At 39.3% G+C, this 16737-nt stretch overlaps 1 protein-coding gene across 1 annotated transcript; it reads left to right on the top strand.

The window, feature by feature from the left end:
• The first annotated feature begins 908 nt into the window (after positions 1-908).
• On the top strand, positions 909-16005 carry nr2f6b (nuclear receptor subfamily 2, group F, member 6b). The gene is made up of 5 exons (XM_044130534.1): positions 909-2579; positions 4299-4393; positions 7714-8042; positions 9885-10131; positions 12230-16005. Exons 1-5 carry the CDS (start codon positions 2311-2313, stop codon positions 12502-12504), a joined length of 1215 nt encoding a protein of 404 aa, XP_043986469.1. The 5' UTR covers positions 909-2310; the 3' UTR covers positions 12505-16005.
• Positions 16006-16737: the final 732 nt, after the last annotated feature.

A 16737-nucleotide genomic window follows, 5' to 3' on the forward strand; every position in this document is an offset into this window, starting at 1 on the left:
CATAATTTTAGAGTTTCCCGCAAAAATAAATCTTGGTGGTAGGCGCATCGCTAGGGTCGTCATCCAGCGGCTCACCATGTTTTGAGTTTAAATGTTTATAGTTGACAGAAAATGTGAAAATATGACTAGGTAATTATGTGTTAGACATTATTAGCAATACCTAAACACCAACTGCAAAGTCTTAAAATAGGCAAACAAAAAAGGTTGGTTCAGTCGTTTCGTCCTAATTAAAGTGTTTACAATTTGTTGATCTTTTATCTGTGACTTGTCGCTTTATTTGCTGAAGTTGTTAGCGTGTAAACCAGTAAAGATGGTTCCAGAGTTACTGGTGTACGAAAAAATGTTAGAATAAATAAACAAATAATTATCAGCCTGGTGGGGACGCAAGCAAGGCCTGGTGGCCCGCCAAGCTTATAAAACCCTGAATTGGAGTTTATTGGGATAATGATAAATCAAAATTTTATCACAATTAATGCCCACCATCTCCACATAAAGCCTTTATGAAACTCTTGATCGAGGTATCAAAACAAGTCGTCCGACTCGTTTGAGGATCTGTATTTAAAAACGAACGCCATCCAATCGACGACATCCTTCACATGGACCTGTGAGTGTGAGCGGCAGGTGTGAAAAGCAGCCAGCAGAGTATCATATAACCTTTTGACAAGTTGCTCAACAACAACAGGGCCTCCTTGTTATTATTGGGTCAACAGAGCCGGAGGAGGTCTTTGGGAATGGAGCGGCGGGGAGAACATGAAGCGACGGTTGTACGGCGCCCCGCCTCCCTCCCCGTGGTCCCAGGCTGGCCCGGGGGTCAGCGGGGGAACGCAGGCAGCCAGTCAGGCGGCCCGGCATTCTTTCTCAATGTGTGTGTGGGTTTGGCCGCAGCCCACTCGGTGCTCTTTGACTCCGCTGGCCTTATAAGGCATCCAGAGCCATGGCAACTGCAGGGCTTGAATAGCAGTGTCAAATCCCTCAGCACACAGACACACGCTCACTCTCCCTAAAGGAGGGAGCGAAGCGGAGGAAGAGGAGGCTATCTCTGCCGTGGCTCGAACAGAAGAGGAGCGCTCTGTGTTTTCGCTAATTTATTCCTGCCAAAGCCGGCTGGAAAAAACGGGGAAAAGGACGATCAGAGAGGAGCGAGGAGTGCAGCAGTAAAACCCTGAGTCTGTGACAGCTGAAGCGGGGACGTTCTGGCCTCTAGATGTTGCTGCAGGATGGACAAGCTCTGAGAAAACAAGACAACAGAGACATGACTTTGGGAAAGGAGAGCAGACTGTGACGGAGGAGATTTCTCAACTCAGCCTTTGTTTTGGCTTGTTTTTTCTCTGACATTTGATCCTCTGACCCCATTGGCTTTGAAGGAGCAGAAGAAAACAGAGTTTCATCACAGAGGGCAAAGCAGGAGGACGTCTTTGGTGAACTTTGCTGCTCCAGAAACCAGCTGAGTCAGAAGAAAAAGATAGTTTCCAAAAACAGAAAAGAGAAGAATAAAACACTTTTATTTCTTTTAGCCATCTGTGCATTTCTGAAAAAGCCTCAACAAGTTAAGTGTGCGTCTGGACTGGAAGAGCTCAGATCAGAAGATAGCACCTCAGCAGGGCAGGAACTGGTTGGACGAGTTTATAAGTTAGAGGAAAGGGCAGGGCAGTTTAACCCTGCATGAAGGAGAACTGAACTGGTTTTATTTTTCTATCACCTGCTGGACGCTTTGAGGGAAAGTGCTGGCCTGAAACAGAAGAGAGGAGGCAGATTTTTCCCAATATCCGCGTCTCTTTTCATCATGCTCAATCGTAGGTGAGGTATTTTCTTCTTCCTTTCACAGTCAGGGTCGGAGAAAGCGGGTGAGAGGGAAGGAGAAAGAGTCAAAGAGTAATTTATTGTTTCCTGTGAAAAGAGCAGGGCTGCACCCTTTACTCCTGCCTGAACTCTGAACTACTTAATGCGCGTCTGAAGTTTCTCCCCGAGCTCAAGAGCCATTGATCAGAGGTCAGGGCTGAACAAGAGGCAAGAGAGGGAGAGAGCGGAGGGATTAAAGAAGGGAGAGGAAAAATATCGCAGAGGAAGGACCTCCGGGTCAGGACTGCCAGACGGCGAAGGGGATAAAGGTCAACACAGGCGAATCGGGACAACTTCGTCTCCTGTTTTCAGATCTTCCAGGACGAAGTTGCTCAAATCCAAACCAGGCATCGCAACCTCGGAGTCTGAAACCAGTCCTCCAAACTTTGAAAGGGGAGCAACGCGAAACCCGGCTGAGACGGCGAAGGGTTCGTGTATGATCCTCTTACGGGGCGACGCGCCTTTGAGAACATGGCCATGGTGAGCGGGGGATGGGGCAACCCCAACGGGGACACCAACGGGCTGGGAGACAAGGCGTACCTGAGGAGGGAGGAGGACAACGACTCGCCGCAGGCCGGCAGCAGCGACGTGGACGTGGGCGACGAGGACAAGACCTGCGTGGTGGACTGCGTGGTGTGCGGGGACAAGTCCAGCGGGAAGCACTACGGCGTGTTCACCTGCGAGGGCTGCAAGAGCTTCTTCAAGAGGAGCATCAGGAGGAACCTGAACTACTCCTGCAGGTAGGAGCTGCTGGAAAATCCACCGTTCAATAGCACCAAATCGGTTAATCACGATTAGTCGTCATTAAGCTAAAGTGATTTAGCAATCGATTAATCGTCAACCGGAGTATAAAGACTGTAAAATAGGCCACTTGCTGAAAGAACAACATACTCAGAGCAGTAATTATGTAATTTAGATATTTTATATTTTAGATAATAAAAAAACATTTGTCTGTAAATTTAAAATCTTACAAAGTATTTTTGACTAGTTTCTAGTGCAGATATCTTAGTACACTTGTTGAAATAAAACAAAATTAACATACAAGTAACTTTTCAGCAAGATATAAGAGCTTGTTTTAAGTCAATAATTACTAAATATTGATTAAAAAAGTGCTAGTTCTATTGGAAAAATATATGTTCTACCCAGAACTCCTCAAGCGACTTTTAGCTTCATCCAGTTCAAATTGCGAGAGGATATTTATTGTATTGTGTATCGTGATACATTTCTTATAACCCCGCCCCCAAATTTATTTGTATTGTTGAGATTGTTAATTGTAATTTTTTTCCCCCACTTTGTTCAATTAAAGTAGAAATAAATATCAGTAAATGTGAAAATATGTACGTCGTTGTGTTATTGGTGACCTAAAGAAGCATATTATAAATGTTAACATTTTTCAAGAGCAGAGTTTGTGTTTGTGGAGCTTTAATTGGTGCAATCACAACCATACAGATACCTAAAAAAGACATGCAACTAGCTCTTATTGTCACTTTAATTGTTATCACAATAGTGTTAACTTTTACTATCAAATTAATAATCAGTTAATGTAAAAATTATCAATTTATCTGCAAATAATCAAGCATACACTAAAGGAAAGCTACATTATTAGCTACATTAAAGCTATATAAGTTCAGTCCATTTACCATTATTGAATTTTAGGTTCTAAAATGTTTATTTTCTTATTTAAACAAGGAACTGATTTGTTTATTCTGTATTTTAATAGAAAATCAGCTGAAGCCAACAACTAACATAATCATGAGTTGCAGCCCTAATTCCTTCTGATAAAAAACAAATAAAAATGTGATTCTGTTAAAACTTCAACTCACAACACTTTCCTAGAAGAAGTAAATCTCTTAAACTTACTTCGATTTTGTGTTTTTTAAAATACACATAAACCAGAAAAGTAAACAAGAAGATTTTTTTATGATCCTATCTGTAACGTAGTCAGGAGAAAACAATATCTTTAAATCTGAGCTTCATCCCACAAACAGCCTTGAGACAAGGCAACAAAAGGAGCACAAATGAAGCCCTGAAGGTTTGTCATGTGAGGATGGATCGCCTCAGAAGGTCAACATTCCCATTATTCTTCACCGCAGCTACATCAGCGCTGCAGCTCAGCCCTCTGCTCATACCAACTCCTCTCCCAGCTGCCAAATTCAGTTGTTTATTCCTCTGAAAAAAAGTGCATTAACTCCAAATGGTTTTCTTTCTTCTTCTTCTTGCATCTGGGCTTGAAAAGGGCTCCCTGTAAAACGTTGGCAGAGCTCAACCTGCTGTAAAAAGCAACACGAGGGTGTGTAACGCTGATGATTTACAAAGGTCACAGTCTGTGTAGCTCTGCAGCCAGTTCATGTAGTTCACTCACAACAGGAGGAGGCAGGCTTACATTTCAAGCTGTGTTTCCTCACTATGTCATGAAAAAAGGTGAATGTATTTAATTCTTTTTGGTTCCTCATGTGCAGATCGAACAGAGAATGCCAAATTGACCAGCATCACCGTAACCAGTGCCAATACTGCCGTTTGAAGAAGTGTTTTCGCGTCGGGATGCGGAAAGAAGGTATCAAAGCTTCTCACACCGCAGCATAAAGCTGGTTTCTCCTCCAGACTTACATAAAAATATTCACACACCGTCAGTTTTTACACATTTTGACACATTGCAACAAACTTCGATCTGTTTGAAACCTGAAACTTGTTGGGATTTTGTTAAAACATACAAGACTTTGTTGAAGAAATACAGGTTTGAGGTTTCTCTGCACCTCAAACTTTCTCTGTTGCTTGTCTGTAATTTGGCAGAAACCATTCAGGAAAATAATTTAAAGAAAAACATACACAGGTGCATTTATATATACATATGTGTGCATAAAATATAACAAATATTTATATTTTAAGCTGCTGGGAAGGAAGGATCTGCGATAACGCTGCTTTGTGCATCAAGGATGCATCGGTCTGTCTCTGCAGCTCTTCAGCTTCATTAATGGGGTGAAGAACATTTAAATGACAGCATTTTAAATGTTTTTAATAGTCGAGTGGTTTTTAGATTGTGTTAAATGTACAGTTTAAAGTTCAGAGAAACTTAAAATTGATTTAAATCCAAGTAAGGTCAAACTAATGCTAATAGTTTAGACAGAATGCTGCTCTAGACCTGTTGTAATAAGCAATAAATCAGTTAATCATACAATAAATTAAGAGAAGCTCTATAATTTCCATTTCAATAATTAAATTGTTTTCTCTCTTTCTACTAAAAACTGGATGATAAAAGTTTTCAGTCTGGTGTTTTGGTCTCAACTATTCTTTTTTTTTTGAAGGACAAATTTGTTTCCAGAAACTTCATATTTCATTTTATTTGTTGCTTTTGTCATTTTGTTCATTTATGTTGGACATTTAAAGTGTCTTTGGTTCCATTATAATTTAAAGTTTATTTATCTTTGAGAATGTGTTCTTACATTTTTGGTCCATTAATATTATGTTACTTGAAAATGGTCTCAAAACAACAATATTATCATTTATCGCAATAACTCTTGGGACGATTTATGGTAAATTGTAAAACTGTGACCTGAGGACAGTTTTTACACTGTCAATCTGAGCATGTTTTCACTCTGCAGCTGGATTAACTGCAGCACGGCTGCTGCAGGGAATCCAGCTGCATTTAATCCTCAGAGGAGTAAAAAACAAGAAAGTTAATGATTGCACTGAATGTATTCGTCTTTATGAGCTGTGTGTCACACTGTTTCCACAGATTTATCCCACATAACGAGCTATTAACACCTAAGAATGAGGTGTGTGATCGCAAAAAACTGCGATTTACATATTAGAAACTGCGTCACACAGTCAGATTAAAGTCAGCTTCTGGAACTCCAGCTGGACCTGGGATTTATGTGCTTTTATTGTAATCCAAGTCCAGTTTGTGGTGCTCTGCCACACACAGTGGGTGGCAGCGCGCCACAGTTATTAATGAACTGGAGGCGTGAACCAGGTCCAACTGTTTCCACATTACCTGGAATTCACCTCTGACCCAGTCAGCTGACCGCTTTCTGAAAGATTCTTCCATCGGAGCTGTGGTTCAGAAGAGAGCGGCGCCGAGAGGAGAAACCTGCAGCCGGTTTTAACCCAGGAGGAAATCTCTCTCTCTCTCTCTCTCTCTCTCTCTCTCTGTCTCTCTGCTGCTACATGACTGCATCACTTTAACGGTGCAGTTTGTTTTCATCTCCATTAGTTAAAAAAATCAACATTGCAATATTATTCAGACCATTAAATGTATTTCTTTTTCCTTAAATGTCAACCAGTTTGGTTTTTTTAATAGTGCTGAACTTCCTCACGTTTTCTGACTTCACAGCCGTAACTTCAAACTATTTTAACCAATCTAGAAAGTTGTACTGATCAATTTTAATAGATCACCTATTAAAATAGACATCAGAAAAGTGTGATTTTTTTATTGGCTTTTTTAAACCAGAACTTTGTAGAACCATGTTTGGTTCAATCTATGCTGCACATCTCAGGTTTGTTTCCAGCAGCTTTTCAAATCTGCAAATTCAATTATGTTATTCTTCAAAAAGAAGTTCAAATTCACTTAGATCATCTGGAGAGCATGTGTCCTCAACTCTCAATTCAGTTTTGGTTAAGACTTGGATTAGGCCATTCTTACCCTATGAATGCACATCAATGATGGTGATTCACCACCCAGAGTTTCCGTTTGTCACCGATTGAGTCTAAAAAAAACAATCAGACAAAATAGTTGTTACAGTAAATCAGCACCAAAACAAAGTCAAATAAAAATAATTCAAAACCTTTTGGTTTATACAACAAATATTCAGCTTATTTGCGGCAACTCTTATGAATTTGCTACCAATATACAATTTCATCTCTTCATAGATTTAGAATAACAAATATTTAAAATATTTTACAATGTTTACAGAGAAAATATATAGATGCAGGAAAATTTGGGCTCTTCTGTTTTTGCCTCAACAACCTGATAATAATAGAGGATAATTGAACAACACTGCATCAGGTGTTCAAAGCTTTCCTCCCATTTCACAATTATGCAACACATTGTGTTGTTTTGTCACATAGAATATCAAAAAACGGACTAAAGTTAAAAAGGTCACAGTCTTTTTATAATATTTGCAGGGCTGAATCATTAAATCAATATATATATCGCGATAAACACAAGTTCAGTATTAATAGATAATACGTCTGATAAAATATTCAATATTTAGGATATTCACTGATCCAGAACCGCACAGCATTCTGGGAGACGTAGGCAAAGGAAACCTGCTCAACCTCTCAGGACCAACTGAGCAAAGTCTGTGGCTTCAACTAATTCTCTCACTCTTTGGTTGCCTAGCAACAACCTACTGAGTAACTGGCACAGCAGCAGTTTAAGGTTTGCAAAAAAAAACAAAACAAAAAAACAGTGTGGAGTGAAAACCACCAGTTTAGCAGTATTTCAGATATGTAAAACAAAAAGCTAATCAATAATTATCAATATTGACTGGTATGAAACTCTTGTATCGAGATGCTTATTTCAGCCAGACTTGTATAATTTGAGGCCATGAATACAACCAGGACAGAAAAACTTAGATTCACTTTGTAGACATTTGGTGGAAAAGTACGAATTTTCCAGGAGGAAATAAAACCATCTGTAAAAAAAATGTTTGCTGCAATAACAAGCAATCAATCAACTTTTAAAGTAAAAGTTTGCTATTAAGTTTATTGGTATTTCAACACCTAAAGTGTTTAAAAATTACATTTATGTGATATATAAGTCATTTAACGTCATCTACAGCATAAAATATAAACTTTTTGTGGATTCTTATTTAACCCAAGGCAATAATTTATTTTGTATTAACGTTTCGGTTCTTCTGCTCTGCTCCCCTGCAGCTGTCCAACGGGGTCGAATCCCTCCGTCTCACTCAGGTATCAGTCCGAACTCCCTGTCTGGAGGACCTGGGGGTCCGGGTCACATCGGGGCGGATTATTTCAACGGCCAGCCGGTGTCGGAGCTCATCTCCCAGCTGCTTCGGGCCGAGCCGTACAGCACCAGCCGCTACGGCGCCCCCTACACTCAGGCACAGATACAGGCGTCGGCGAGCGGCGCGTCCGTCATGGGCATCGACAGCATCTGTGAGCTGGCCGCCCGCCTCCTTTTCAGCACCATCGAGTGGGCCAGAAACATCCCATACTTTCCAGAACTCCCCGTCTCAGAGCAGGTCAGTCCGACACTTAAAACCGATCTTGTTAAATTCACATTTGGCACATTTTTTGTACGGTCATATTTGTCTGAGCTGTTTCTAAAAACAACCCAAGTGCTCTACTGTGTCTTTTCCTCTTTTTTATTTTGGTTTTTTATAAACTGGAGAACTCACTTTAACCCAGGAAAAGAATTAGAACAGAGATTCTAGTTTATTAGTCACTCTTTAGCTTATATTTTAGAAACTGTAGAGTACTCACTATTTATTGCAACCCAGAAAAGGAATTAGAACGAAGTTAGAATCCAGAAAAATTCTTCCAGAACAGGAACATTTAGTTGTTATTATTACTTAGAAACTGTGGAATATTCATTACTTTTACAAATTTAGAGCACACTTAGAAAGTCCAGAGAATACTTATGCTTATCTAGCACACTTATTTAGCAACCCAGAACAGGGATTTGAACTTGGGACCCAGAAAACTACTTTGTAGACTCTTATGAATCAGACCAGAGGATACTTACTTATATTATCTACCAACCCTGAGTAGGAGTCCAAAACTACTCAGGGTTGAATTTGACCCTGAGTAGTTTTCTACTTTATTTACTTTGGATCAACATTATTAGCTTTTTCTTCTTTTGCTTTTTCTTCTTTTGGTTTGTTATTTTGTTTGTATTTCCTTTTAATTCCTGTAAAGCACTTTGTATTGCCTTGTTGCTGAAAATGTGCTATATAAATAAAATTACCTTACCTTGCTTAAAATGAGCCGATCAAAAACCTTCGCAAATCAGCAGGCGTTACCTAGCAACCACAGTGAAACCTGGCCCGTCACCTAGCAAACCCAGCAAAAAGCAAAACGACAAGTGACTTACCATCCAGAAACCACTTGCTGCATTCATGTTGGTTGTGCAGGAGGCTCCACTTCTGCCTTTCAAAGATGTACGGTTGTATAATTGCTCATCTGTTTTCAGCCGTTTTCCCTTGCGGGTTTAAACGTCAAGTGGCCAGCAGCAGCTTGTTTGGATTCAAAAGGGGTGGTGTTATGTTAAAAAGACATTTTTGAGCTTTACATCATAATTTTATTGTTTTTCCATCATCACAAACAAACCTGGAGTGTTGCTTTGATTCTTTCATGCATGTTTGAGAAATTCGTTCATCTCCATGGCAACCATTGGGCTGTGCTAAACGCCTTCAGAGCTGCAGTTTCCAAGTTTCCGCGTCACAGACCAGCTCTCTCCCGTGAATCCCTCAGTTGGCTCCTTCAGACTAGCCAGCAGCAATTAGCAAACATCTGGTGAAACTGCACATGTGCTGAGCTCCTTATAGAAGCTACTTCTCAGTGCAACTCTGGTTAAAATTTTGTTAAAGGGGAGCCATGTTGTGATGACTTCATGAAGGCAGAGTTTCAGAAAAAGCACCAGCTTCTTAAAGAGACAGAGACAAAATAAATTTTCTTTTAGGTCATATCTGATATACACCGCATTTTATAACTGAAGTTGATTGTACTATATAATGGCACCTTGTGCCTGGAAACATAATCCTGGTCCTTTAATGAATGAGTCAATGAGTCGGTGTGAAACAGAAAGCTTTAAAAAAATGTCACTGTGTGTTTAAGTTGTAGTGCCATTTTAATTAATTTAATTTATTCCTAAATTGTGGTTTGTGGGACTTTAAACGCCTTAAGCTAAGCTAGCAACATTTTTGGTCAGCTAACAGCAGATTAATTTAATAAAATAAAATATTAAAGTCTAAAAATCTGATGTAATTTCTTCAGTTCAAACAAATAAAATATGTGAATAAAGCAAATTTGTTGTTTGGCCCTGCAGTTTCTCCCTGTTTAACTCTGTGCATGTCGGCCTGCAGGTGGCGCTGCTGAGGCTGAGCTGGAGCGAGCTGTTCATCCTGAACGCGGCGCAGTCCGCCCTGCCGCTGCACATGGCGCCCCTGCTGGCCGCCGCCGGTTTCCACTCATCCCCCATGTCCGCGGAGCGCGTGGTGTCCTTCATGGACCAGGTCAGGGTGTTCCAGGACCAGGTGGACAAGCTGAACCGGCTGCAGGTGGACTCCGCCGAGTACAGCTGCCTCAAAGCCATCGCCCTCTTCTCCCCCGGTACGTCCGAACGCTTACTGTAAATATCTGCGCTGCGATCTGACTCCATGCTCCTTCAGGGGAAACCAAAACAAATCAGCCCATTTGATGTTTCGGACCGGGTTCAGGTGTCACAGAAACAAAACACCGCCAGCTGCAGGGGGGCTGTTGGTTTGGGTTTGACCTTTGACCTTACTGAATAGGGAGAAACAATAGGAAAACTACTTTAAAGAAGTAGTCTGACATGTGTGTCAACAAGCTATTAGGTAGATGAGAAACAACAAAAACACATCATTTACTCATCGCAAAGGCTGAAATCAGAGGAAAACTTTTACCACCTTAAATACATAAAATAGATTTTAGTACATATTTACTCTTTAAAAATACAAATGTTCCTAGAAAGCAACTGATTTTCATCAATTCAGACCTTATTATGTATAGAAATACGTACTGTATCTGATTCGCATTAGGAAAATAATGGATACGGTATGAAAACGGTGTGAGAGCAAGATTTTGAGAAGATAACAGTTAGTGTGAAGTTTTTCAAAACCAGGTGTTTAGAAATCAGCCATGAAATGTTTTGTTGAAGGGTTTTCACCTTTAAATGAATTACATTATTTTAAGCATTATTGTGGCTGGTGGATGAGTTCTTTCAGTTTGTTAAACTCTTCTACAAGCATCTGCAGGGGATTAGAAAATATTCTTCTGACAGACATAAAAGTGCCGTTATTTCCTCTTGATTTATAAAACATTATTTTAGATGTGCAAAAATATTTAATTATTGCTTTTCTTCATTATATACTGCTTATCTGAAGGTCTTTATTTTGACTTTAGCTGCTTCTTTATTCATTTACATCCCAGTAAGTGATCCTCTTCAGGTGAAAGTATTTAGTTTCCAAGCTGCTGAACTCTGACCTTTGAATCACTCAGGCTTTAAAATGCACTTTAACTTAAAAAAAGAACCAGTTGTGTCGACATAACAGACGTAGATAGAAGCATTTTGTCAGCCTGCAGGCGTTTTGTTCCCAGCAGGAGAAATTAATTGTTTAATCTGTGAGTAAATGAAGAAACTGTTTTCTGTAAAGAACATTATTTTATTTCAGCATCAACAAAATTATTTAAAAAATACTATCTGGCATCTCTAAGGATCTGTGTTTCCGTTTTCTCCAAGAAATTATTTTCAGATTTTCTCCATTATGGCTGCATGATGTCAGGAAGACGTGAAATAAAAATAATAAAAGAAGAATATTGTAAATTAGTGGCTAAAATAGATATTAGCCACTAATTAGATATTAGCCAATATTTTCCTCACACTTTTCTAGAATTTGCCCTGAAAACTAGTTTAGAGGAAGTTGAGTTTGCTAGCAAAAATGCTAAAGCACGAGATGAAAAATGAGCTCCACTGTTAGCACATTAGCGGAAGTGCGCTACCAAACATAGCAGTGAAGCAGTAGTTTAATGTTGATGAAAATGTACTGGTTCCACTGGCAGATTATTACATTTATAACTAGACATTTTCCCTTGTTATAAGTGAAATAATCTGCTAGTGGAACCAGAACTGTTTCATCAATATTAAGGATTTACTGACATAAAATACCTCCTGTATGCTGCTGAAAAGTCACTTGTTCAGCTCTGGAAAACATTAAGTGGCCACTTGATTCAGTTTCTCTGATTTTACTTTTTATAGGTATATATTTGAGTAAAATAAACATTGTTCTTTTATTCTATGAACTACTGACAACATGTCTGAAATTCCAAGTAAAAATTTTTTTTATTTATTTACAGAAAATGAGGAATGATCAAAATGACAAAAGAGATGCAGCGCTTTCAAACCTCAAATAATGCAAAGAAAACAAGTTTATATTCATTTAGAAACAACAATACGAATGTTTTAACTCAGGAAGAGTTCAGAGATCAATATTTGGTGGGGCTCAGTGCAGTGACTTTTAGTTTTTTCCAGAGCTGTATGTTAGTTTTGTCTTATTTCACTTGTAATAAGACATTTTAACTAAAATCTAGAAATACGTGGCAAGATTTTGTGTTTTTATTTGATTTATGATTAACTAAACCGTTTCCAGCAGAACAGTCCTTCAGATGGTTTCTGTCTCCCACCTGGCAGATGCGTGCGGCCTGTCCGACCCGGCCCATGTGGAGTCGCTGCAGGAGAAGGCGCAGGTCGCCCTGACCGAGTACGAGCGGCTGACGTACCCCAGCCAGCCTCAGCGCTTCGGACGCTTGCTGCTGCGCCTGCCGGCTCTGCGCGCCGTGCCGGCGAACCTCATCTCTCAGCTCTTCTTCATGAGGCTGGTGGGCAAGACGCCCATCGAGACGCTGATCCGAGACATGCAGCTGTCAGGGAGCTCCATCAGCTGGCCGTACGCGGCGGGACAGTGAACGGCCCGCCGGGTCGGAGAGAGACGGGCTGAGGTCAGACTGCAGGGAGGCGTCGCCATGGAGGCGAGCGAGGGCTGGGCGGCGGGGCTTAAAAATTTAATCTACCATTTTTTTCGTACCAGATCCGATTTCCGATTTTATTAGATTTTTTTTCTTAAAAAAAAAAAAAAACATTTTCAAAAAGCGGCTTTTATTTTAGTCATTTATTGTGTTAGTTGTACGGAAGAATATTAGGGCCAGTTTATTTACAGGAACATAGCCATAATGTTAGCAGAATAAAGACGCAACTTTACTAGAAAAACGTAGGAGAAAAAAAGTCATTTTAATAAGAAGGCTTAGATATTTTTTTGTGTTGTAGTTCTCATAAAAGTACTACTTCATCCTCTGAATATTCAGATTTTATTCTTGTAATGAAAACAGAAAAGCATCTTAGTCTGACCCATTTCGCTGCAAAGTGGACCTGAATTCATGGTCCAAACAAACAAGCTCTAAAACACGTTTGTCAAACAAGATGGCGGCTCTGGGTGAGATTACGTCACTCTGAACCACGTGTGTCAAACTCAAGGCCTGGGGGCCAAATCCGGCCCACCAGAAGTATTTTTTGTGGCCCTTTAGACTCTTACATATAATTTTATTAGTCAAACAAAAGTCGTTTTTATCTGTATGCTGCAAAATTACATGTTCAGTATTATTTAATTTCAGCTTCCAGCTTCTTATTAATACTTTTACAGTTTGGGTAGTTTTATCAGTACATTCTGCCACAACCGGCTCTTTGAGGATGTTGGTGATTTTGATACCCAAAATGAAAATGAGTTGAACCAAGGGAGTGAAATGGTGAAAAAAAAAAAAAGGTTTTCTAAATATTAAATGTTGAAAAATCGTTTTATGGCCCAGCCCTACTCTGGTTTTCAGATCCTGATTTTGCCGTTATGGCAGTAAGGAAACGGCGGTGCGTTCCTGAAGTCTGCAGCGCTGTCAGTGGCGTTTTCTCCTCTGGCTTCGTCTCCCTCTGAGCGAACAGGGCCTCCATTAAACTGCTCTCTCACATGAGGCCATGTGCCTCCTCTACCTCCTCCCATATGACCCCCAATGTGACTCCAGCTGAACCCGGCGCTGTGTGCTCTCCTGTCTCTGTTGTCCAGTCTAAATTAAGCCATAGCAGCCAGATCAGGGCTGGGACGTTTTGTAGGGATCACAAACCCAGGAGATGTAAATACGAGTCTGTTACAGTGCTGTGGAAAAACTATTCACCCCCTTACAGACTGTTTTGGTTTTGAAAAGCTCAATTGTTCACTGCAAATAAACAAAATATAACCAAGTATCTTCGGTCTAGTTTCTAGTGAAGTACTTAGCACAGTTGGAATAAGACAGAAGTGACTTACAAATGACTTTTCTGCTTGGTTTTAGTGAATATTTATTAATATAAAGTACAAGTTCCACTGGCAGATTATAAATACTGGAAAAAAAGGAACCTCAGCTTGACGCCAACGGTATAATTTATGTAATAACATATTTTCTTATTTTTATTCTTTTTCCTTGTTGATTATTAGTCAACTGCTCTTGTCAAACTAGTTGCTCTGTACTTTTTGTTAGCGAGTGTCTAACTGTTCAATGTATGTATGTGTATTTCTAAAACCGTTAAAATAACAAAAATAAAGTTTTAAAAAATAAAATAAAATCACATGAATAAAAACAAAAGAAAAAAATTTATATGTGAAATAATCTAGTGGAACCAGTTCTTTTTATCGATATTCAAGAACTATTGACTTAAAACAATCTGAAAAGTAACTTTTAACTCTTCGAGACCGACGATCCAGCCAACTTTACAGTACCGTAATTCACTTTGCACTATCTGAAAATCTCCAGCGGTTTCTGAAAGGGGAGACGTTGCGCTTTCCAGCCAATATGGGGTTAATATGGTAATTTCACTCCCGCCGCAGCAGAGAGTGAAATTAAATAGACGGTAAATTTAGAAAATAACTTGCTAGATATTGAAAGTTCCAGTTGCTGTGGATAAATGGGCAAATATATTTACATTTAAAGAACAATTAGAAGAATAATTAAAATAAGAAAAAATATTCAGAGATTTGAAACTTGGGCCTAAAATGGTTAAGTTACTTTCGTCTTAGTTCAAGTGGACCAAGTATTAGCAGTAGAAACTGAAGTATGTGGTAAGGTTTTGTGTTTTGCAGTGTCTCTAAACCTACGAAGACGTAGAACAATTAAAGCTGCTTTTAACGGAGAAACATGATTTCTGCAGCGCTTCAGATGTTGCTTTATGACGTCCTGGAAGAGTTTTGAGGTATTTCTCTTTGGACTGTCATTTCTAGGAAGGTTCACCAGCGTTCCATGTTTTCTTCATTTGTGGTCAAAGTCTCACATTCTGGGTTTCTGGGGTACAAAAAGCCTCAGAAACAGCTTCGTAACTCTTTCCACACTGACAGATGTCAGGCGTTGTTCTCATAGGTAATTTCATTAGGTTGGGACCTGACGTGTAGCTTTTAGAAGTCTTTATGTTGCCAGACATGTTCCGTTTCACTCATTTTTTGACTCTTTAGGTTTGAGCTCAGCTTTCTAGTTAAATCATAACTCAACAAGTTGCGTCTCCATTTGCACAGGCTGCTATGGAGAGCTACGTATCTGAAATCAAAATTTGCTTCTTGTGAGAATGAAGAGAAAAAATCTTCTATAAGGGGGGGATTTTGTTCACAGCACTGTACAGAAATAAAAAGTGTTAGCTCAACTTTTTTTTTTTTTTGCAAATACCTTAGCTTTTTTTTTTTCTTTTTAAGACGGGGACCTGTGGTGTTTCTCCGCAATGATGCGAATGTATTAAACGTTAAAACACAGCCTGGTTGTTCAGACAGTCACATCCCTGTGGATGCTTTTATTACCTCATGTTTTCTTCACCACAGACACAGATTGTGTGGTGAACTTACTGATGTGTTCATGATAAAGGGATCAACCGCGGCATCGGACTTCACCTGAAGCATCTTTGAGGATCTTTTAAGCCTCACCTTGGATGAAACAAGATGGCCGACTCAAGTGAATCTTTTATGACGACTCTTTGCTACCTGGATGCCGTTTCCTTTGCTTTTATAAGTGTTGATGATTTATTTCTTCCCCGCTTTACTCCCCCTTAAAGAGATAAGTCGTCTCCAGATTATTATGATGATGATGATGATGATGATGATGATGAACGGTACGTTGATGTTTAGGCGTGACTTTGGGATCCAGGTACTTCATAGTTCATAAAGACTGAACCGCAGCTCAGTGGACAGAAACTCTTTATTTTTGCCAAACTAATAATTGATGAAACATGTTTTGGTGTGACTTATTTTTCCTGCTATAAGATTTTTAAAAAGGCAGCAAGAGCCGTGATCCCTGGTGCATCAGTTTGTGTTTATTTGTTAGTATTTTGACTTTAGTGATTTAACTGTGGCAGTAGATTTACATGTAAAAGAATCTTGTTTCATGCCAAAACTAAAAACTGCTAAAGAATTTTGTCTGCCTGACTCGTTATTTGTTGCATCACAGTAAATAGATGTGTATGTTTCTATGATTAACGTTCATAAGCTGTGGACTTTATTTATCTACGAGTTATTTCAAATTTTTCTTCTATCTTCAACCTCCTGAGCCTTCATTCTCTTTTCTTTCTTTTTTCGAAGAGGAATGGACCTCTGTGTCGCCCCAGAAAAACAAAATGTTACCCAATGTGAATGAAAAGTTTCCAGACGTGCCACTTAATTTAGAAAATTTGAGTCAATTTTAAAGAAAATTGGTTCAATTTTATTTATTTGACAGTAGTTGTTGGAGGTGTTAATAAATTCAACACAAGTGATTGTGATAAAAGCAATTATTTCTTATTGTGGGATCTCCTTCCGATGAATTAAAACCCTCACATTAGATTAGATTTAAAAAGATTTATTTTAAAGCTTCTCTCTTGCTGAGTTTGCTGACTTAGGTCAGCTTTTATTGACTATAAAACAGGAGAAGATACATTTAAAAGTGGAGGAAAGAGGGACTCTTATGGTGATGGCAGCATCATGTTGTGAGGCAGTTTTGCTACAAGAGGAAATGGTGCACTTCATAAAATAGATGGCGGCATGAGGAAAGAACATTATGTTGAAATGTTGAAGCAACATTTATAGCTTAGGCACAGATTGTTCTTCCAAATGAACAATAAAAATTAGCACATTTTCTTCTGTGATAAATTGTCATAATTGCTTATTT

This window comes from Gambusia affinis, linkage group LG10, assembly GCF_019740435.1.
Source record: "Gambusia affinis linkage group LG10, SWU_Gaff_1.0, whole genome shotgun sequence".
In the NCBI taxonomy this organism is placed as follows: Eukaryota; Metazoa; Chordata; class Actinopteri; order Cyprinodontiformes; family Poeciliidae; genus Gambusia; species Gambusia affinis.

Excerpts from the sequence above, each read along its gene's own strand:
- nr2f6b (XM_044130534.1), top strand. The coding sequence starts at position 2,311 with ATGGCCATGGTGAGCGGGGGATGGGGCAACCCCAACGGGGACACCAAC. Across the intron at positions 4,394-7,713 it reads CGTCGGGATGCGGAAAGAAG|CTGTCCAACGGGGTCGAATC; the intron begins GTATCAAAGCTT and ends GCTCCCCTGCAG. Across the intron at positions 10,132-12,229 it reads CATCGCCCTCTTCTCCCCCG|ATGCGTGCGGCCTGTCCGAC; the intron begins GTACGTCCGAAC and ends CCCACCTGGCAG.